The sequence below is a fragment of the Hyperolius riggenbachi genome, chromosome 2 (genome assembly GCF_040937935.1).
Source record: "Hyperolius riggenbachi isolate aHypRig1 chromosome 2, aHypRig1.pri, whole genome shotgun sequence".
Taxonomy (NCBI): domain Eukaryota; kingdom Metazoa; phylum Chordata; class Amphibia; order Anura; family Hyperoliidae; genus Hyperolius; species Hyperolius riggenbachi.
In genome coordinates this window covers 529,838,976-529,863,640 of record NC_090647.1, presented here as the reverse complement: position 1 = coordinate 529,863,640, position 24,665 = coordinate 529,838,976, and the positions used below count along the sequence as shown (strand labels likewise).

General features: G+C 43.7%; 1 protein-coding gene across 16 annotated transcripts in view; it reads left to right on the top strand.

The window, feature by feature from the left end:
* The window catches only part of EPHA6 (EPH receptor A6), a 1,277,595-nt gene that overhangs the window by 316,421 nt on the left and 936,509 nt on the right, over positions 1-24,665 (top strand). For all 16 annotated transcript variants that reach the window (XM_068270648.1, XM_068270650.1, XM_068270649.1 and 13 more), the window contains one exon: positions 17,001-17,664. In XM_068270648.1, coding sequence (XP_068126749.1) covers positions 17,001-17,664 — 664 coding nt within the window. The remainder of the gene's footprint in view (positions 1-17,000; positions 17,665-24,665) is intronic.

Here is a 24,665-nt window from a genome sequence, read left to right as displayed (position 1 = left end):
GTCCCCTTGCGGGGGTCAAAAATGGACAATAGGAAGCCCTTCCGAAAGATGCCAAATGCTTTTCTGCTTGAGTGAGATGCCCTATGAATGTGATGCCTGTCTGTACCAGCCCTAAAGTGCTGTACCCTTTTCATTATATTTCTACTTCCCGGCCCTAGGTGTTGCCCTCTTACCTCCATAACCTACACTCTCTAGAACTTCCATAAGCTCTAGCCATGATGTCACATTGGACCTTCCAGGATTGGGGTGAGACTGGAAGATCCACACAACAGTGGACAGGGCGCTGTGCAATGTTAGGGTTTTCAGAGATTCAGTGCAGGGAGATGAGGGAGGAGTTATACCAGTAGTTAATGACAAGACAAATAACATATCGCGCTTTTCTCCTGGCAGACTCAAAGCCCCAGAGCTGCAGCCATAAGGGCGCTCTCTATAGGCAGTAGCAGTGTTAGGGAAACTTGCCTAAGGTCTCCTACTGAATAGGTGCTGGCTTACTGAACAGGCAGAGTCGAGATTTGAACCCAGGTCTCCTGTGTGAGAGGCAAAGCCCTTAACCAATACACCATCCAGCCACTTAATGGGCCGATAGTGCTCTAAATAACTTTTGGACTCCATGGCTGTGTGGCTAGATAGTAAGCTAATGTGTCCCTAAAACTAAATAGGTGAGTATACTGAGGGATTTTGGAGGGAAAAAATACGGAGGTTAGTTAATGAGAAAATATTCCCGGAATGTGACTGTAACTAAATATGTTACTTGTCAAGGAGTACTCAATTATTGCATACAATTCTAGATACACGTTTGTCTCATCGTGCTGTCTTTCACATGGGGCTTAGGTTAGGTAGAAATAAGCAGTTGTTACTGTGCGGTGTGTTTGCGCATTCAGCAACAACTTTTTTATGCTTTGATGGAACTACAGTCTGGCCTTACCTACAAATAAAACCGTCTATCCCAACCACTTACTGGCCTTATATCGTAGATATCCTAACATCTTAAATTCCAACGTAAATTTATGACGCCTGGAACACACACTACAATTTCACGTCACATAGATTAATCAAATTGATTATTTCCGACAGGTCCGATCTGCTTTCCGAACGTTTTTCTGATCGATTTTCTGATCACTTCTATACAAAATTGATAATAAAAACCATCGGAAACCCAGGGACTAACTACAATTAATTGGGACACCCTGCAAAAATGATAGCATGGGGCCCCCTTGGTCCTTGAACCCCATGCAGGTCACGTGATCGGGAGCCGGCGAATGGCAGCAGAGAGTGTTCTGCTGTGAAGCAGTATCTGGAAGCAGGAAATAATTACACACACACCTGCACACAGTTTTTGTGAGCGAAAGTTTTTTTTTTTGTTTTTGTTTTTTGCTAATTGGCTGTACTAGCGGTTGGGGAGAGGGAGGAGGAGCCTCTGGGCCCCCCTGTGATGGCAGGGGTCGCAGGGGTGATTGCTACGCCCATGCGGAAGTCACATCAGATCTGTCTAGTGTTGAGCCGAAATTTTCGAAATTTCGCGTTACTATAATTACGCATGCGAAATTTGCTATTACGATGCAAAATTATGGTAGCGTAATTACCATTTAAATCGTAATTGAAAATACCGTAAACGTAATTTTCAACGCGTAATTTCGCGTTTCGTTCATAACGTAATTTCGCGTTAAACCATAACGTAATTTCACATTAAACCATAAAGTAATTTTGCATTTCTTCGTAATTTCGCGAATTTTGTAATTACTTGTTAGCTATAAAAAATTACTTGTTCGCATTAGCCAATCAGAAGCAAATCAGCGGTAGTCAGACGAACGCTAACAAATTTTCGCATATGAACGCTTTTTCACGTTAAATAATGTAAAAACTAAGCATGCGCAGTTCAAGGGTGTAAACTACGCTTACAAACGTTTGCATGCAAGGCAAACGTAATTTCGCGATACCCACCGTAACGCGAAAACTACGCAAAAATTAATGCTTACAGTAATATGAACTATCGCAAAATTACGTTATGTAACTACGCTTACAAATGGTTGCATGCAAGACAAACGTAATTTCGTGATACCCACTGTAATGCGAAAAATTACGCTTACGTGGAATTTCGTGAAATCCTTCTTCATTACGATTATGTACTTACGGCCATAATCGTAATTACACTAATTACGCGAAATTTCACAAAATCGTAATTAAGTCATTACGCTCATCTCTAGATCTGTCATAAAGTACCTATTCTTGGTAAATGTTTTCATTTGCAAAGTGCTGACAAGTTATTTTAAACAGAAGATAAAAAATGATCACCTAGGAGAAAAAAAGTGAATTGAATAAGGGCCAGCGGGTCTGACAAAGTTTTATTCCAGTCCAGATCTGCAGGATAACATTTACGTGTTTTCAGAGAGTGAACCGCGGTAAATCTGGCCCATTGTGTCATCAAATGTAAATAAATAAATATATTGCTATGCAAATTTTGACATTAAGATGCTTCATTTTAGGGGGAAAAAGTGACATTGCACTTGTAAAATGCCAGCGGGGTACTTTGGAAAGAAATCTATCTCTCCGCATGGTTTGGTAATTAGAAACCCTAAGTTTGTGTTGATCTCATCACCAAAAAAACATTCTTCCAGATCGATAAGGATTAATGAAAAGCCTTCTAATAAAAGTCACCTTACACAATGCAGAAGGTTAATATTATTATATGAGGAGTTTACAGCGCTGAACTTATGCTGTCTGGCATTTTAAGTTGTGTTTACGAGCAGATGTTCTGCTTATTATGATATCATTTTGCATTAGCAATTAAATCCGCGCAGAACACAATCTAAAAAGGCCGCTCAAAGCATTGTGCCAACGGCTTCCTTTATATGGTTATCTGATGTGCAATTTTCCGTGCGCAAGAAGACAACGAATGCGGCTCCAGAGTGATGGAGCAACCCTCATACTTGTGAGGACACCAGGATTGGGGATTTGCAATAAAAAAACAAACAACATATTGAACAAAAATGAGATCTCTGCAGAAACAAACAAACAAACAAACAAAAAACAAGAGCTCTGCTGAACAGTGATATATGGTTATTATTTTGATACATGAAAAAGATACAATATACTCTGTACAGACAGAGCTGCAGAAGATGTTGGCGCTATATAAATACTAAATTAATGCTAGGTACACACTATACAATTTTTTGTTAACTGGATGGCTCGATAGATAATTTCCGCCATGTTCCGATATTATTTCCGATCATTTTTCTGTTCAATGTCTCATAGAAGTGAATGAAAATTGATAAGAAAAGATCAAAGAATCGAGCGTAAAGTCAAGCGAAAAATCGATAGGACGGAAAATCGACCGAAAAAAAGCATCGTGTGTACCTAGCATACTACTTAAAGTGGATCCGAGATGAACTTTTATGCATTGCATAATTGTGTTGCTTTCATATAGTTTATAGGGCATTCCTCAATCCAAATACTTTTTTTTTGTTTTAATACTCTAATTCCCTATAAACTAAACAAGCGTCGCCCCCAGCTTCTCCAAAATGCCAAGGCACTCAGACCCATGTAGCAAGGGCTTATGGGAGCTTAGTCTGGGCAGGAGGAGGAGGTTACTATCCAGAGATTTCAGAGACAGAGGGGAGGGGGGAGTGAATTTTTCACAGGCTGAGGATGCAGTTGCAGATTACCTGTTTAACGATGACAAACAGAACATAGCTGCCCTCGTCGTATCACAGGAATAACTTATCATAAACTGTTGGAGCTGTATGCAGACTGTGTAAACGATCTAAACTTTAGTTAAGATATATAGACAAGTTACTTGTTATAGTTAGTTTTTCATCTCGGATCCGCTTTAAAAGGGGTATATCTATAAAAGTTTGATAAAGTTTCTGGTAACTAGAGAGGATCGTAATCAGCAAATTACAATTACACAAAATGTGGTGTAAATTTTCACAATTATGCCCATACATATTTACGATTTGTAAATTCATGTGATTCCATGTAATCATTCGTAATTTTGCGCATAATTTTATGCTGACTTTTGCGGTGCACAGCAAAGCCCCCATACAAGCCATTGCCACAAAAATTGCTACATATTCTAAGGAGAATATTGGGTACAAGATAAAAAATAATAATTTTTTAAAGAGACCTTGTAGTTTTTGAGAAAACTGATTTTATAAATGCAAAGAAAAAATGATATTTAACTGCTTGCCTACCGCGTCACGTCGATGGGCATGGCCGCCTCGGCAGCCCCAGGACCGCCTAGTCCTGGGGCTTCATTTTGCAGTAGATCATTTTGCAGGTCACGGAATGCTATGGGGGAACTGCCAGATAACCTGGTCAGCCCGCCCAGCAGAAAGCCAGCCAGCACAGAAGCCAGGCAACTCTTCCCAGTTATGCTTAACCTGTTGAGGACCGCAGTGTTAAACCCCCCTAAAGACCAGGCAATTTCTCATTAAATTGGTCACTGCAGCTTTAAGGCCAAGCTGCAGGGCGGCACAACACAGCACAAAAGTGATTCCCCCCTTTTCTCCCCACTAACCTCTCTGTTGGTGGCGTCTGATCGCCCCCCAGATGTATGTTTGTTTGTCTGTGTTTGTTTATTTATGTTTTTTTTTTTAATTTTTTATAAAAAGTGTGTTTTTTTAAATTTCATTGTACACCCCCCTCCCTCCCCCGCAAGCCAATCCCTGTGATCAGCTGTCATAGGCTTCAGCCTATGACAGCTGATCACCTCTGTGTCTCAGGAGGGGACAGCCGTGTCACACGGCTGTCCCCAGTACAGCACTGCTGCAGATCACAGTGCTGTACGTGTAATTAGACGGCGACGGCAACCGCCACTCAGAGACTGAAGGCGGAGCTCTGCTCTGCCCACTGAGCAGGAGATGCGAGCGTAGCCTGCGTGCGATCTCCTGCAAAACAGAGCCCCAGGACTTTACGTTGATTGGCATTAGGAGGTCCTGGGGCTGCCGCCGCGGCCACGCCCATCGACGTGACGCGATCGGCTAGAGGTTAAGTGACACTGCCTATTTATGTGATATGCTGCATTTTTTCTGTATTAATGGAGAGGGGGCTTCATCCAACATTTTGCTGGGCAGGCCTACTTAGACTACTGTTAAAGAGAACCCGAGGTGGGTTTGAAGAATGTTATCTGCATACAGAGGCTGGATCTGCCTAAACAGCCCAGCCTCTGTTGCTATCCCAAACCCCCTTAAGGTCCCCATGCTCTCTGCAATCCCTCATAAAATCACAGCCACTCTGCTGACACACAGCTTGTCAGAGCTGGCTGTGTTTATCTCTATAGTGTCAGTCTGCTGCTCTCCCCGCCTCCTGCAGAACTCCAGTCCCCGCCTGCGTCCTTTCCCTCCCTGCTGATTGGAGGGAAGGGACAGGGGCAGGGACCGGAGGCGGGGGAGCAGCTGAGACTGACACTACAGATGTAAACACAGCCCGCACAGCAGGGCTGTGATTTATGAGGGATTGCAGAGTGCAGGGGGACCTTAGGGGGGTTTGGGATAGCAACAGAGGCTGGGCTGTATAGGCAGAACCAACCTCTTTATGCAGATAACATCCTTTAAACACACCTCATGTTCTCTTTAAGTTCATGTAAATTTGGCTCCACCCATGACTACACCCACATTCCGGTGCATGGCCACACCCATTTTTACAACTGGAGTACCCAAAAGTGCCCTGGATCTCTTAGGATCCTAGCAACGCCCCTGAGTGATTTGCACCAATTCGGAATTGATTGCATTACTGTTGACTGTCCCCGTGGCCGTTACCTGTATGCTTGTGTTGTTTTTATTTACACATACTAAAAGCTTATTAATGTATTATGTAGTGTGGGATCATGTTGGCCGTACCGTGTATATGCACACAGAGACATGAGACTGTTAGCGGATTGGAGGGCAGGAGCATGTGAACGGGCCTTACCGTGTATACGCACACAGGGACATGAGACTGTTAGCGGATTGGAGGGCAGGGACATGTGACACAGAGACATGAGACTGTTAGCGGATTAGAGGGCAGGAGCATGTGAACGGGCCTTACCATGTATACGCACACAGAGACATGACTGTTAGTAGATTGGAGGGCAGGGGCATGTGACACAGAGACATGAGACTGTTAGCGGATTGGAGGGCAGGGGCATGTGAGTGGGCCTTACCGTGTATACGCACACAGAGACATGAGACTGTTAGTGGATTGGAGGGCAGGGACATGTGAGTGGGCCTTACTGTGTATACGTGCACACAGAGACATGAGACTGTTAGCGCCTTGGAGGGCAGGGGCATGTGAACGGGCCTTACCGTATATACGCACACAGAGACATGAGACTGTTAGTGGATTGGAGGGCAGGGGCATGTGAACGGGCCTTACAGTGTATACGTGCACACAGAGACATGAGACTGTTAGCGCCTTGGAGGGCAGGGGCATGTGAACGGGCCTTACCGTATATACGCACACAGAGACATGAGACTGTTAGCGGATTGGAGGGCAGGGGCATGTGAGTGGGCCTTACCGTGTATACGCACACAGAGACATGAGACTGTTAGCGGATTGGAGGGCAGGGGCATGTGAACGGGCTTTACCGTGTATACGCACACAGAGACATGAGACTGTTAGCGGATTGGAGGGCAGGGGCATGTGAGTGGGCCTTACCGTGTATACGCACACAGAGACATGAGACTGTTAGCGGATTGGAGGGCAGGGACATGTGACACAGAGACATGAGACTGTTAGCGCATTGGAGGGCAGGGACATGTGAGTGGGCTTTACCATGTATACGCACACAGAGACATGAGACTGTTAGCGGATTGGAGGGCAGGGACATGTGAGTGGGCCTTACCGTGTATACGCACACAGAGACATGAGACTGTTAGCGGATTGGAGGGCAGGGGCATGTGAACGGGCCTTACCGTGTATACGTGCACACAGAGACATGAGACTGTTAGCAGATTGGAGGGCAGGGGCATGTGAGCGGGCCTTACCGTGTATACGTGCACACAGAGACATGAGACTGTTAGCGGATTGGAGGGCAGGGGCATGTGAGCGGGCCTTACTGTGTATACGTGCACACAGAGACATGAGACTGTTAGCGGATTGGAGGGCAGGGACATGTGAACGGGCCTTACCATGTATACGCACACAGAGACATGAGACTGTTAGCGGATTGGAGGGCAGGGGCATTTGAGCGGGCCTTACAGTGTACACGTGCAGACAGAGACATGAGACTGTTAGCGGATTGGAGGGCAGGAACATGTGAACGGGCCTTTGTGCTCTGTGAGGCGCTGCATAATATAATGGCGCTAAACAAACACTGGCAATAAATAATGGAGGGCTTGATCTGAGGTTTTGTGGAATCAGATGGCTGCAGCTTGTCACACTATAAATAGGACAGGCGATGTGGAGACAGCGGTGACAAGGAGCGCACTTTGGCTTGCAGCTGTGTGCTGGCAACCGCAGTAAAGTGTATTTCAAAGCTTTTATGCTCACAGGAGGTAAATTATCAATGACCCGATGCTGCTGCAGCAGCAAGAATGATAACAGTCCTTACCTGCCGTAGGTGGATTGCTGATGCCAGGAAGTTTTTACATGGATTTTCTGTTTTCTGGCTCTTTAGGTGTTCTAAAGCCAATATCGCAAAAAAAAAAAAATCACACTTCATGGGAATTAAAGCGGACCTGGACTCAGAACTTCCTCTCTGCTTTAAAAAATAAGCAACAGCATAATAACCTTTTAAAGAAAAGGATTTCTTTGTTACAGCTTACTGAGCTCCAGCAATAAATCTGCAGTGGGTTTACTTCCTGCTGTCATGGAAGCAAAGAAAGGGTTAACCACGTGTGTTTGCATATTAGCTGGGTCTGCCGAGGACTGCGGAATTTCTGTGCTGACACAGCTGAGAGATCAAATTACAGTTATGGTTACTTGAAGACGAGGGGAAATTAGACACTTCTCTCTAAACACACACAGGGTGGATTTCTTTCTGTTTTTCTTGTGTTCTGTGTAAGAGTTCAGGGTCACTTTTATTGGGTGTTTATTTGTGTTGCAGTGTCTTACTGGCTACGTGTAAAGAAAAATTCTGCACCCAAATGTCCCCTGAGCTATGCAAGGAATATACAGAGGGTCTTGCACACAATATCCTCTAAGGTAATCTAATAAGGAGGTCATACAGGAGTTGCAATATCCCTCTTGCAGAAAAAGAAGAGGAAAACAGCAAGAAACATTGGACAGCAATAACGTGTGATCTCCACGGCAGATTTTCCTGTTCAAATTGGGTTTTGCAGGGCTGTAATTACAAATATTTAGCCCCTTTGGTGACCCCCAAGACTAGTGGAACCCTCGGCCAGAAGGTTATAAAAATGACTACTTAGGACCAACGTGTCCCTCTAAAACAGTCCTACCAACCAAACTTATAGACAAGAGTCAAGACTAATAACATTTATATTGTGCTTTTCTCCTGGCGGACTCAAAGCACTTGTGTTGTAGCCACTAGGCTAAGATGCACTCTATAGACAGTAGCAGTGTTAGGGAGTCTTGCCCAAGAACCCCTTACTGAATAGGTGCTGGCTTACCAAACCGGAAAAGCCAAGATTTGAACCCAGGACTTTTGTGTCAGAGGCAGAGCCCTTAACCAGTACACTATCTAGCCGCAACAAAACAAGTGAGGACTATAACCCCCCACCAAGTGAGCAGGTGAGGCCACAACAGGCAGCAGCCCTAGGTCTTGATCGGTTTCCACCCCCTCCCTTCTCGATTTTAATCATGTTTCCACTATTGCGCCATCTAGGTGAAGAATCTGCCTACATAACAAGTTTTTTGGAGGTGTTTTCTAATGTTTGCTGAGCAGCCATGAGGCTTTTCGCCACAGTACAACACACAAGAGTTGGAAGAGGGATGCTAGCATGCAGGGATCCACGAGAGACACAAATCTAGATTTATATTAGATTTGTCTTTCTGTCCCATACAGAACACTGTGGGTGAGCACGTCAATGTTAGGTAGTGGGGTAGTACTTATTTGGCAGTTAGTAGTCATTTACAAAGCCGGATTTATACTTCTTTTTACCCTAGGACAAGTATGTTGGGGACTTCCCTTTCTCGTGCAACAGCAGCGCCCCCCCCCCCCCCCCCATTCCATGTGCAGCCTCCTCTTCAATGTGTAATATCCATGTACAGCAGCCCCTCCCATTCCATGTGCAACCCCCTCTTCCATGTGTTACATCCATGTACAGCAGCCACCCTCCCATTCCATGTGTAGCCCCCTCTTCCATGTATTATATCCACGTACTGCATCCCCTCTCCCTCATGTACAGCTACCTTGGATATCTGCTTCTGTTTTCATGTGTTGCTTCCCATTTGCATTCAACTATTTCATTTCTATTTCCTCTCCAGGGACCCCCCAGTCCTTTGATGCCTTTCCAGAAATTCAGCCCTGGTTATTTAAATAAGAAAGTGCGTAATTGTGTTTCCCAAAATACATGTGCCCCTAAAATCACTTGTGTTGCGTGATAATGATGACTACAAACCTATAAAACAACTCGTGTCACTGAATGCTTCCTTAGGACTAAAAAAAATTTTCTTGATAGGAATTGGTGTTTAAAGGGACTCCGAGCACCTCTCATGCAAGTGCTGCAAGTGCAAAGTACTTAAAGATGCATACCAATACTGCAAGTGCAAAGTACTTAAAGATTCATACCTTTCTCTAGCTTGTGCTCTCCTCTTTCATTTGATGCCTGAATCGCTGTTCTACACCAAATAGTTTTCATTCAATTTCAATTTAAATATCACGGCTGCCATCTTGGCTATGTAACTTCCGAGTCACCCCTGTCTTCTCTGTTAGAAAAGTGCATCACTGAATGAAGCAGGAAGAGGAAGTGACACGCATGGCCATTGCAAGAGGCTCCTCCAGAGGGGTCATAGCACAACTTTTCGGAAGTCGTCTGGGTTAAAGGAATGCCCATGAGAGGTGCTTGGAGTCCCTTTAAAGTGAACCTGAAACGAAAATAAACGTATGAGATAATTATATGGGTAGTACAAATGGCAAATAGAACATCAGTAACATAAAAATGAGTCTCATATTTTCAGATTAACCTATTTTGGTTCCTGGACGTAGAAACTACGACCAGGAACCATGCGCGCTACCGCGGCCGATCGTGCACGCGCACTCCCGGCCGCGGATTCGGTAGCCACGGAATCAATGTATCGGGCTGTGGTGCCCGATCACTGATTCCTCTCCCCGCTGAAAAAGCGACAGCTTCTCTCGGAAGCTGTGCTTTTTCTGGCCGTTGCCTCCCCCTGCGTCACTCTAAGCGTGTGTTACGCTTAGTGATGTCATGTAAACAAACTCATGGCCGCCATCTTGTGGCCAAAAAGTAAAACTACAATTAAAAGTAAAAAAAAATTAAAAACAACACACAATTACATTATAAAACTATAGTTTACATCCCACCCTCCCAAAAATACCCAAATAAAATGTTTAATATAAAAAAACAAAAACATTACAATAATAAAAAAAAACATGTAAATATTTACCTAAGGGTCTAAACGTTTTAAATAGTGAGAGCAAACTGTGGCGAGTGCACTATATGCATATGGCAATAGCCACAAACCATAGGTGGTGCAACATCTGGAACAAATTCATGAGTTCATGCACTATGCAGTAGAAAAAAGCTTTCCAGGAGCAGCTTAACCAATAAAAAACAACTTTTAATCATCTTCATCTAAAAAATGACAGCGGCATAGCAATGGCATTAAAATGACAATAACGATGTATCTTAATGGTACTTATCAGGACACTGCAGCAACACAGAGGTGCGGAGGTGAGGTCGACGGCCGTTTCGCCCCTAGATCAGGGCTTTCTCGAGACCGATGAAAGCCCTGATCTAGGGGCGAAACGGCCGTCGACCTCACCTCCGCACCTCTGTGTTGCTGCAGTGTTTAATGCCATTGCTATGCCACTGTCATTTTTTAGATGAAGATGATTAAAAGTTGTTTTTTATTGGTTGAGCTGTTCCTGGAAAGCTTTTTTCTACTGCATAGTGTATAAACTTTTTAAATATCAATGTAAAGAAGAAATATTTCTATATTTTTTTATTTTAAACTTGTAAATAGTGATAGATGCAAAACGGAAAAAATGCACCTTTATTTCCAAATAAAATATTGTCGCCATACATTGTGATAGGGACATAATTTTAACGGTGTAATAACCGGGACATATGGGCAAATACAATACGTGAGTTTTAATTATGGAGGCATGTATTATTTTAAAACTATAATGGCTGAAAGCTGAGAAATAATGATTTTTTCCGTTTTTTTCTTATTCTTCCTGTTAAAATGCATTTACAGTAAAGTGGCTCTTAGCAAAATGTACCCCCGAAAAAAAACCTAATTGTTGGCGGAAAAAACAAGATATATATCAGTTCATTGTGATAAGTAGTGATAAAGTTATAGGCTAATGAATGGGAGGTGAACATTTCTCAAGTGAAAACGACGGAACGTGAATGGGTTAGAGGATTAATTTTTAAGATTATCAGGGACAGCGCTCAATGCAACAAGTCCAGAAAAAAAAGTAAAGTTGGCAGAAAAGTCGCTTAGATTCCACTTTAAGTGGATTCATAGGAAGCGTAGGATTCTTCTTATCATGTGATTACCACCACCTCCCCTCTAGAAGGGGACACTCGCCATTTACAATATGACCCTCTTTGAGATTGAGTCTGAAGCGCTTGCAGCAGGGTAATTGAAGGCCACCCTCTGCCTGTCACAATCCTCCAGCTACTTCAATATCCTCTGTGTATGTTCCACATACAACAACTCAAAGATAAAAAATGCATCCTTCCATAGCATAATACTATTTGAAAATGTATTAAAAGTTAAAAATGGTCACTCACATTTTACAACCTTGTGTTTCAAAACTTGTGTTTTCCCCCTTAGCGATGGTCACCTGGCTGACTCAGGATCACGCTGCTGAATCTTTGTGTCAAAGGCCATTCCATCACACCAGCCTGTTTCTGACTATTGTCCTGCCCTACTAGTTTCGTCAGTGTGTAACTCATCAGGGGCATGTATGTTATATGTTATTGTATTGAAGCTGGAGGAGCTCTACGATGTGTTCTCCAGAAATTTTTTTTTGGGCAGCGCAGTGTTTTACTTTAATTTTTAAGGTTGCACCAGATTGTCACAGATGCTGCGTTCAATCCACACTCTGTGTCACTCACCTTGTTAAGCTGAAAGATAAGCATTGGCCCTTTGAACTTTCCTGCACTAAAACCTTATCAGAAGCTTTATCTCACTTTTCAGGAAACCAAACTGAATTCAACAACCTGTTTGACTACCTGTTTTGCACAGATAACAATTCAATTTTTTTTTTAACTTGTGGTGTACGAAAAAACCAAAGGACATTTATACAAATTTCTTACTAGGGCTAGCTTTCTATCTACCAATGTATTTTTTCATCAGGACTCATCTCCCATCAAGTACACTTTGAAGTGTACCTGGTGGGAGATGAATACAGAACATCAAAGTAGGGTTGCTAGCCACTGATCCCTAGTGCTGAACATGGATTAACACTAGATAACGTGTGATCCCCACTTCTTGATGTCAGGCAATAATGGACTCACCAGTTCTGCGACAGCTAAAAGTGTGCCATAGTCCTCCTGTCGCATTCTTTGGCTTACAAACCTTTTATACCTGATCTCCACTACAAGTCTGATGTCTGGAATTAATCATTGTAGGCTGGATTTATGGAGTGATGTTAATCTTTGAGTCACATTCCACGCCATTATTTAACAGCTCATTTACTTGAATTGCCCATAAGGGCCACATTTGCAGATGGTCGCTGGGAGGGGGCCTAATAACTTCTAATTTAGGGAAGTAGATACAGAGAGCACTCAGCGATGGTGTTTGTCTAGAGAGAGCAAAGAGGAAACCCGAGCTTACTACTGTAATATATCATCTATAGATTGTGCTTCATTATCTGCTGATTATTCATGTTATATCCTGGATGTCTATTACACTGGGAAGCTGTGTGTTCCTCTTGTGGAATATATAATGAAAACTAAACCTTAAAGTGATATGAAACTCTGCATTGCCTCTTAATTCTAAAAGATTATTTACAGCATAAAATCTACTACCACACAAAAAAGTGTAGCAGAACAGCATTCAAACAGTTAAAGACAGCACTTTGTTCTTCAGTGGAAAGCTCTTTGCTTCAGTGGGCAGCTTCTGGCCTCATTGGAAGAGATGATAACATTATTGTTTGTTTACATTCATTTGTCAGATACATTTAGTAAATATTAGACAAGACAGACAAGACAAATAACATTTATATTGCGCTTTTCTCCTTGCGGACTCAAAGCGCCAGAGCAGCAGCCACTAGGGCGCGCTCTATTGGCAGTAGCAGTGTAAGGGAGACTTGCCAAAGGTCTCCTACTGAATTAGTGCTGGCTTACTGAACAGGCAGAGCCGAGATTCGAACCCAGGTCTCCTGTGTCAGAGGCAGAACCCTTAACCATTACACCATCAGCCAACTGCTATTAGCAAACTGCCGAACCTGAGCTGTACTGAGCTAAGAAACAGAAACAGCTGAGAAGTGATCACTAGGTAGATTTTCATATATAAATACAGCAGCTATGCAATAAAATGCAAGGGCAGCTTTCAGAGCAGATAAACTGTACTTTGAGAATTTGTAATTTGTAGACAGACAATATTACTTGTGCACAAAAGCAAATACGGTAACTGTATGTGTAATAAAAAGTAGGAAAACACATTTTTATTAAATGTAATGTCAGAGTTTTATCCCACTTTAAAGATAATCTGAACTGAGGGGAAAAATGAGTTTGATATTCACCGAAGAAGGGGGAAGGCGGTGGATCTCACAGAGACTTCCAGGTCCCCTCTTGGTTCCATTGTTCCACTGCCAGGCCTCCTATTTACATGATCTAACTAGGTAGTTGGAATACTGGAAGCCTTTGGGATGCTTCTGTAAGCTTGGCAGTACATGTGCCCCTGAGTATTACCGAAGCCAATCCGATACGTACTGTACCTGCAGGAGTGCATTGCTTGCGCATGTGATGCATGGATCCGCTTGTCTTGGGAAGTATTCGGGGTTGCAAGTACTTCTGAAGCCTTCTGAGGATAGCTGAAGATGTGTTCCAACATTCTAGTATGATTATTTCAACAGGTGGTATTAGGAGGGATGCAAAGAGGACTGAAAGGCTCTGTTTGATCCACAGTCTTTATAGGTGAGTATGAAACACATTTTTTTCATCAATTAGGTTTCCTTTTAGGCTTGGTTCACACGTAGCTCCGATATGGATGCGGAAATTAGGGACAGGGCAGTGCTTAGCTTCGATAAGGGTGTGGTTATGCAAATTCTGTGTAGCTTAGAATTGGACCACATGAAATTTAGCAGGGAGTGCACTTCCTGATGTATATGATTGACCCATTTCCGAGGGCATACCATTTTTTTTGTAAATTTACATGCAATCTGGAATGACATAATATCATCATGTCACTGACTATAAGATTAGTCTACTTATGTGGCAGACTCTTTCCCATAGCATGAGTCAGAGAACTGACTTAATGGAAATTGGGGATGTTCAGGGCCGGATTCTGCATAAGGCACTGTAGGCGCGTGCCTACAGGCGCCTGTTGATGGAAAGGCGGCTCACTCCCCTCCCCAAGTGCCTCCCTCCTTCACTATGTAGAGTCCCCAGAAGAGCGTAAATTACTCATCCAGCTCTCGGCATTCCACTGACGAGATTTCCCTTCAGCAGGGGACATCTTTTAATACCTAACACATGGGGGCATCCTTAGCTACTTAGTATTAGATTGCCAGAAGTGCCCTCAATATTAAGAGTCACCTGTGGCTAACGCCGCTGGGTAGGGGAAGTAGGGGAGAGGTGACAACTGGACCAACTTGCATACTTACTGTGTAGTTTTGGCGGGGTGTATGGGTTCAGGGGGGAGCGAAGTCTAGGGTGCCAGAACATTTGTGCCTATGGGCTCCTGTGATGTACAGTACATTTCGACCTGGGTGGAGATGTTAATACATATGCATCTGTAAAGTTTTGAACATCAAACGTAATGACACTTCACAGTGTTCTCCTTTAAGGTAAAGGATAGATCAGCTTTAGTCGAAAAGAGGTGACAACCCCAGCCAGATATTCATTGGGGTTTCACGTCCGCTGTCACCTATTTAGGCATGCTGAAAAGAGTTGCTGAAAGGCAGTAATGAGCCGGTTGGCGTGCTTCCACCGGCAATAAGTTAAATGACAGCTGGGCGGCTTGATGGTTCTTAAGATCAGTTTTGGTATAATGGTTCCTTGCATCTGCACTAGAGTTACTCCTTTGAGACGATAATCTGATAAATGTGCCCAGATGGCTCTTAAACCATCGCTGAATCGGAGTCCCTCAATGCTAAGGTCACTCTAACTGGCATATCGCTACTGCTAAAAACAACTTTCAGAACGCGGGTGACATTTTCCTCAGTTTCTCGAGATAAGTGCCCGGGTAATATGGGTTTTCGTAGTCATAGATTCACAAAATAGTAAGTGCCGCTGTTTTGTTGTTATCTTAACTATTTCTCAACAATTTATATTCCGCAAGCCGCGGCTTCTTAAGTGCCTTCTATTACTCATCCTACCGGAGCTGCATCCCAGAAAATAACTACTTTTATCTTTGTATGCCTGGCGCCCACATTTAATTAATTTGTAAGCGTCGTGTCAATGGGCTAAACACAAGCATGGCTTTGGTTAAATCTTTCCAAGTCATTTTGTGTGAGTTCAGTCGCAGAGGCCCCGAAAAGAGGTTAAGTTGGAAATATTCCTGTGAGTCGAGCCAACCTAGCATTCTGGCTTAATTCTGACAAATTGTAAGCCATTTGAAGGTGTTTCATCACCGCGAGGCAGTTTGTTGCAGCGATATTTAACTGGGCACAACCGAGCGGTGCCTGGAGCGATTATCCAGACTCACTGGCCCGCTAGGTAAGCATTGGATATTAGGTAGTGTTTGGTGGGAGGGGAAGTGCTCGGGTTAGGTGACTCTTGAGTAGGGATGGTCAATGAGATGAAAATATTTCCGAGTTCATATAGGATTATGTAAATGTTTATGCAAATATAATCGTGTTGGAGACAGGCCTGGATTTACAACACAAGAGCCTATAGGCACACATGTCCTGGCACCCTAAACCTCGCCCTCCATGAACCTACAAACCCCCACCGAACTGCACCGCAAGTGTGCTGGACGTCCCAGTTGTCACTTCTCCCTTACTTCCCTTGCCCTTCATAGCTACAGGTGTTCCATAGCACTAGGTAGCCAGAGGGACCTTCAATATTAAGTAGCTAATGGTGCCCCCAATTGACAGGAGATCACGTCAGTGGAATGCCAAGAGCATGGCGAGTAACCTCTCATTTACACTTTTCTCAGGACTATGCATAGGGTAGGAAGGAGGGGAGGCACTAGGGGAGGGGAGTGAGCTGCCTTTCCATCATCATGCTCCTGTAGGCATGTGCCTACAGGGCCTTATGGTAAATCCAGCCCTGGTTGGAGATCTTAAAGGGGAACTGTGACCAAGAATTGAACTTCACCCCAATCAGTAGCTGATACCCCCTTTCCCATGAGAAATATTTTCCTTTCACCGAATAGATGATCAGGGGGCTCTGTATGGCTGATATTGTAGTGAAACCCCTCCCACAGTGTGATGTCAGGACCATGGTGCTGACAGTTTATTGTATAACCTCGTTGCATTGTGGAAAATACGGCTTGTTTGGAGGTGGAAAAAGCTGCTATCTCCCTCTGTGGAATGTTCATTTAGTGAAAGCTCTATGCACAGACATCACCTTGTAGGAACAAGGATTTCACCACCTGTTGTAAATCAGAGAGAGGAAAGAATTTGCAATAGGTAAACACGGACTAAATATTTGATTAATATTGTGAAAAAATAAGCGCTTGTATTAATTACGTTATTTTCACTGAAGTTCCCCTTTAATAGTCATGGGACTACCAATAACAACATTCTGATTATTTTTCAGTGGGACGCCATCACAGAAATGGATGAATATAACCGACCAATCCATACTTACCAAGTGTGTAACGTGATGGAAGCAAACCAGAACAACTGGCTCCGCACCAACTGGATCTCCAGGGATGCGGCACAGAAGGTCTTCGTGGAGATGAAGTTCACACTCAGGGACTGTAACAGCATCCCTTGGGTCGTGGGGACCTGCAAAGAGACCTTCAACCTTTACTACATGGAATCCGATGACGCCCACGTAGTGAAATTCAAGCCCAATCAGTACAGTAAGATTGACACGATCGCTGCTGACGAGAGCTTCACACAAATGGATTTGGGGGACCGCATTCTGAAGCTCAACACGGAGGTGCGAGAGGTGGGGCCCATCACCAGGAAGGGGTTTTACCTGGCATTTCAGGACATTGGAGCTTGCATCGCTTTGGTGTCAGTCCGTGTCTATTACAAGAAGTGTCCGTATATGGTGCGTAACCTGGCTATGTTCCCAGACACTATTCCGAGGGTGGATTCATCGTCTCTGGTTGAAGTACGGGGATCCTGCATCAAATACGCCGAGGAGAGGGACACGCCCAAACTGTACTGTGGAGCTGACGGAGACTGGCTTGTACCTCTCGGGCGCTGCGTCTGCAGCGTCGGCTACGAAGAGGTGGATGGCAACTGTCACGGTAAGGTATTTCTTAATCATTTTTTAAGTGTAAATAGGGACGAGTAACTAACCAGTTCTAACCAATTCGTTCTAACCAATTCCATTTCTTCAGCAAATTTCATATTTGCATAGGCAAACTAGGCAGGTTCCTGGTTGATTAGGGGCACCAAGGAGCTATTTTTAGCTGACAGTGCTTTATGAAACTTATGCACTACTGCTAGTTCCATTAAGACGTGGATGTATGGTAATTGTAACACCTAAATGGGCACTACTTATTAATGTAACAAAGGTCGCCTAAATGGCATAACAATGATGAATGGCAGACAGGTACTCTTCATGAGCTAATTAAGCTGTTATTGCTTTGATTTGGTTGGTTGTATTGATTGTTGCAAGCCTTCTGAATTGCCAGGACAATATTGTAGACTGTAGACCCAGACTTTACACAAACAGTGGCTACACGCTGTGTCAAAGGCTTCAAGGCTTGTACACATGTGCCACTTTTTAGTACAACCAACCTGACAACATGATTGATTACATGGCTTGTATTTTCTGTGCACCAAACAACTGAACGACCAACTCATTTGCATACTGTGCAAGCAAGTGAACGACGGACTGCATTCAAAACAAGTACAAGTCGTTCAAATGACTTGTACACATGTGGCCAACTCCACGATATCAGTCCAACAGTCGTATGAGTTGAACCGCCCGTTAGATTGGGCAAACCGACTGCTATCTGTTGCTCGTCTAGTCGTTTGGCACGCGTTCACATGCCAAACTATTGTCCAACAGACAAAGTTTAAACAATAGTTTGGGCAGAAAAGTTGCACGTGTATACGAACCTATAACCTTTATAGGAAGGATTTGTTAAGTGGTTTGAATTTGTTTGAGTCTGACCTGGTAATAAGTGTATTATACACTTGTTTTGAGAACAATTTTCTTGTATCTAACCAATAAAGTTGTCTTTGCTGTATAACGAAGAAGTTTTGAATCAGAATGATACCATTTATTGGCTAACTTAAAAGACAAAGAGTAAGCTTACAATTGGTAAATCAGGTATTAAGGCCTTGATTCATCAAGACTTATCGAATCAATTACCGACAGCTCGGTAAAATACCGAACCTGATAAGTTGATTTCAGGATTCATCAAAGTTATCAACAGTTGTTAGCAAGCATTCAGTAATCATTCAGTAATAAAACGGAAGAAAGTGCAATTCATGAAAATGAAAGTGGGCGTGGTTTAGCGTTATATTTAGGATTAGTTATCTCCTTCACTGCTCTGTCGTTATTCCTGTCAGATCATTGCTGACAGAGAACATGGAGCCATTTGAAGTGGTTATGTATCAGCTGAGAGTGATTCAAAGACACAGAAGGGCAAGAATAAGGTCTAGAGTAGAACCATATCAATTTGCAAGAGAATAGATTTATTTACTATAACAGGACATCTGCATTTCTCTTGAATCATCTTGTAAGAGAACACAGGCAGTGCCAGGGTTAACTAATTTGCTAGCTGCACTATATTTTTTGGGGAAAAGGCTCCTCTCAAGCCGCAGCTGTCAAAATTGTGGGATTGTCCCAAGCCACTTCCAGAATCCTGGTCCAGGTGTTAAGCCCTATTCAGAATGTTGCTACGTAGTGTTCAAAGGACTGCCTTTTACCCACATTTCCATAGGAATCTTATGGCCTTGTGTTAAATTACCGCTGTAAAATGGAAATATCGACACGTTACCGAATGGTTACCGATATTTTATCGAATTCACACTGAATGCAGAAAAATCTTGATGAATACAACTAGAAATCGATAAACTTCGAATTCGGTAATTTAACAAACTGGAAAAACTTATCTCAAAGACAATGATGAATTGAGGCCTAAGTCTGAAGAAGGTTTATCAATTGTAAGCTTAGTTAGCAAATAAATGGTATCCTCCTAATTCAAAACTTTTTGCTTTTACTGATGACTAGCAAAATACAATACTCTACTGCTACTTCATTGCTGTCTGCAAAGCCAATTAATGTAGGCTATAGGCTGTCGGCGAACAATGCAGATTAGTCCAAGGAAAAAACACTTTCTGTTTTCCACACACTCATGCATGACCACTGCCTAAGCCATGTGGCTAGATAAAGACGAATAAGTTTCTTAAAGTTGTAGCGATAATGTTACACAAGTTTATGGCAGTTTATGGCAGTTGTATTACCTAGAAGTGCGTTGTAAGGAGGGATGACTTGTTGGGAGTGGTAGATGGGGGTGGGGCTTGTGGCGGGCAAATAGGAATGAATGGAATGTAAGGCTACTCTTTCTTTTGGGTTTTGTTTTGTTTACTCCTGGTCTGGTCTGCATTGATATTTTTTAAGACTCATTTTCTTTGTTAAAGAGAATCTGAAGTCTCAAAAAAACGCAGTTTTTATTTCCTATTACTCTTAAGTATTAATGTCCCACCTGAAACGCTGCATCCCTGCAGCTGAACACTCAGTTGATCCCCCGAAATCCCTGGGTAAAAAATCAACGACTTTCAAAGTCTTGGATTTTGCTGCCCGAAGAAGGCATATCTTTGCACTGTAGCTCTGCCTCCATTCGCGTCAATCTGCGCTGATCGCTGCCTCTCCCCACCCCTCTCAGTGAAAGAAGATTGAGTGGGCACGAGGAGGCGGTGATCCATGCAGATTGACGGGAGTAGAGGCAGCGCTACAGCCCTAAGCACTGCCTCTACCAGGAAGCGCTGCCGAAATCTTCCGGGTATTTTGGGGGGATTAAGTCAACCGTGGGGATGCTGCGTTTTTTTTTTAAACTTCAGAGTCTCTTTAAATACACTATGTATTTCCTTTATCATATTTGCAAGCAATTCATTTTAACAATAAAATGAAAACTCTTGAGAGTAGGGGGCATGGGTGAGAGAGCTTTGATTTTGTGTCTTGATTTGTGCATTAATTTTCTTAGCTGTTGCTGATTGCAGGGTATTATTGAGTGGTTATGACTTGTCAGACACACCTTCCCATAACCCGGTCATCAGTCTCTCTCGCTGAGCTCCACGGTTTCCTCCATGGGCTGCTCAACTTGGAGTGGTCATATTGTGAACACACATTGGCAGGGCAGTTTCTAGGCTAAATTTCACCCAGGGCGAGGATGTAAAAATATCCCAATCCCCCCCCCCCCCCACCGTGGAGCCAGGTATAGATGCCTACAATATAGGTTAGCTAGGTAGGTGCCACCAGTATGTGTTAATTAGCTAGGTGCCCGCAGTATAGGTTAGATAGGTAGGTGACTGCAGTATAGGTTAGATAGGTAGGTGACTGCAGTATAGGTTAGATAGGTAGGTGACTGCAGTATAGGTTAGGTAGGTAAGTGACTGCAGTATAGGTTAGGTAGGTAAGTGACTGCTGTATAGGTTAGATAGGTAGGTGACTGCAGTACAGCTTAGAAAGGTTGGTGCCAGTATAGGTTAGATAGGTAGGTGACTGCAGTATAGGTTAGGTAGGTAAGTGACTGCTGTATAGGTTAGATAGGTAGGTGACTGCAGTACAGCTTAGAAAGGTTGGTGCCAGTATAGGTTAGATAGGTAGGTGACTACAGTATAGGTTAGGTAGGTAAGTGACTGCTGTATAGGTTAGATAGGTAGGTGACTGCAGTACAGCTTAGATAGGTTGGTGCCAGTATTGGTTAGATAGGTAGGTGGCTGCAGTATAGGTTAGGTAGGTAAGTGACTGCAGTATAGGTTAGGTAGGTAAGTGACTGCAGTATAGGTTAGGTAGGTAAGTGATTGCAGTACAGCTTAGATAGGTAGGTTCCCGCAGTATAGCTTAGATAGGTAAGTGACTGCAGTATAGGTTAGGTAGGTAAGTGACTGCAGTATAGGTTAGATAGGTAGGTGCCAGTATAGGTTAGGTAGGTAAGTGACTGCAGCGGTGGTGGGAGCGGGCATAATAGTAATAACTCACCGTCCTTCAGCCAAATAGCCGATCCCACGCAGCTTCACAGTCCTTCCTTTCCTGGCATCTGTCTCAGTAACCACACCCCCTGTGATGACATGCGGTATGTAATCACAGGGGGCGCGGTTACTGAGATAGATGCCAGAAAAGGAAGTACATTAAAGCTGAGTGAGATTGGCTATTCGGCTGAAGGTGAGTTATTGCTATTATGCCCGCTCCCACCGCCGCTGCGCCCCCCTCCTGCCGCAACAATCCAGCGCCCCGGGCAATTGCGCGCACTGCACGCCCATAAAAACGGGGCTGCCCATTGGCATACTTTACAAAAAGGTGCTTGAAGATAAGAGCACCCAGTAATATCTATAATATTGGTATTTAATACCGATATTTTATTATAGCTAAACCTAAGCCTATTCTCACGCCGAACCCTCCCCCTGATGCCTAGCTATAACTGCCCCCCCCACACACACACACACACACACACACACACACACACACACACACACACACACACACACACACACACACACACACACACACACACACACACACACACACACACATATACACCCTTCTTTACATCTAACCCTAACCGCCCTCGCCCTCACACGAACACCGTACCTGATGCCTAACCCTAACCATGCTACCACACAAACACCCTTTCTGATGGCTTACCATCCCCATTGACACAAACTCCCTTCCTAACGCCTACCCCTCACCATTACCCCACACAAACAATCTTCCTGACTCCTAACCCTAACCATGCCCCCCCACAAACACCATTCTTGACGCCTAACCATGCTCCCCCAAAAACACCCTTCCTGACACCTGACCTTAACTGTCCCCCCTCACACAAACACCATTTCTGATGCTTAACACTAATACCCCCCCTTCTAAAAATACCCTTCCTGACACCTAATCCTAACCGCCCCTCCCCCCTCATGCAAACAGCCTACCTGATGCCTAATTCTAACCATCCCCCTGCACAAACACCCTTCCTGATGCAAAACCCTAACCGCCCCCCCCCCCACACCCTTCCTGACGCCTGACCATAACTGTCCCGCTAAACAAACACCCTTCGTGATGCCTAACCATAACTGTCCCACCGAACAAACACCATTCCTGATGCCTAACCATAACGGCCCCTACCCCCCCCCCCCACACACACACAAACACCCTTCCTGACACCTAAACCCTAATCACCCCTCTCTTCCCCCGCACAAATACCCTATCTGATGCCTATCCCCCCACCACCACCACTATCATGCAAAAATTTGGCACCTCTATAGGGTTCCATTAAATTGATCGACAAGAAAGGGGAATGTAAGCGCTTGTAGTGGTCACAAATTTGCACCAAGGCAATTCGCATACGAATCCTGTCATGAATAAAAGGGGCCTAAAGGCAATATTCAGTAATATTTACATACGCTTTTGAAGTTACCGCATGCGGCAATTTTGCCATTATTCACACTGAAAACGTAGTGCCGGTTGCGCAATTAGCGTGACCCATTGATAGCATAATGTACATTACACGACTTACATAGCATGCATTAGTCTAACAACGCTCACATAATTGCACAACACACGTTTTGAGTGTATGTATAATTGATGTGTGCTCTCTGCGCACAGCAACTTTACCAAACTTCTGTGAATTTGGCCAATAATTTCATATCAGAAACGTGATTTCATATAACAAATGTGGAATTCCGTATAAGAAACATGAGTTTTCCTGTAAGATATGCCGTAAGCTCAGGCCTCACGCCTTTATATTTCCTGCGTCAGACAATATCTTTGATTCAGAGTTTCCCACAAAGCTGGAGCTCTCAAGGTGATTGTAAATAATGCATTATGTCAAGTGACTGTTTTTATTCCAGATATTCAGCTTGCTGGGGGTTATCTGCTGGTCGGCTTTGACTTCACTGCAGCAGCAATGCTTCAGATTTATTGTTGCTGTGTGTTGCTGCTGTGTATTCGGGTCCAGGTCCTCCTAATCGTAAGGAGCAGCCCCGGGCCGCCTATGAGGCGGGTTCCTCAGGGGGTAAAGGTGTGTGTGTGTGTGTGGGGGGGGGGGGGGGCAGTGTGTCCGCCTGACCGTGGGTGGGGGTCGCCGAGCTGGAGGGGTAGATGGCAGGAAACGGGGCAGTGAGCACAGCGGTGGCAAGGCGGGTTGGACCCCCCTCCCTCACCTGGGTCCTTTGGTCTGCACTCCCCCTCCAGCTATTAGCGCAGTGTACCATCAGGAAACGGACGGGGAAGCAATGACTCACCGTGATTGGCCTAAAATGTCCATGATATTCCAATTACCGCAGTAAAATTCTGCATTCTCTGATTGGTCCAATACTCCCGAGTCAACTTGAAAGTAATTGGCCAATCACAGAATGTAAAAAAAAAAAATGACCCCCCAAAAAAGTCCCCTCGGAAATCAGATATTGTAAATCGGAAATCCACAGAATCGATTACCGGCATGGGTGGAAATTGGAATTTCTGCAGAATTCATAATTGTGATTTCCGACCATCCCTACTCTTTTCTGTTACTGGCGTCACACTTTAAATAAAAACTCCGACCAAGAATTGAACTTTATTCCAATCAGTAGCTGATACCCCCTTTTACATGAGAAATCTATTCCTTTTTTACAAACAGACCATCAGGGGGGCGCTGTATGGCTGATATGGTGAAACCCCTCCCACAAAGAAATTACGTTCTCTTGGCAAATAGCTGTTTACAGCCGTTTCCAACTGCCAAAACAGCAAGCAGCAGCTACATCACTTGCCAGCAGTAAAAATGTCACCATGTGATAAATGTTAGAATATAAATCAGGGATTTAAAATAGTTTACAAAGGGCAAACACTGACTAAATCATTTATACATCATTATTGTAAAAACGAAGTACTTTTTTTTTATTATTTTTTTATTATTATTTTCACTGGAGTTCCTCTTTACACTTTGTATTCAGCCTTTTTGCTTAGAGTCCAGCCTTTCCATATAGAAAACAACATATATCTCAGGCCTACTGGCATTTTAATGCTCCTGCAACAAAGATAAAGTCACAGTTCCAGGAGCAGAAGACAGTTTTAAAAGCTTCTAAATTCAGCTAAGTGTTG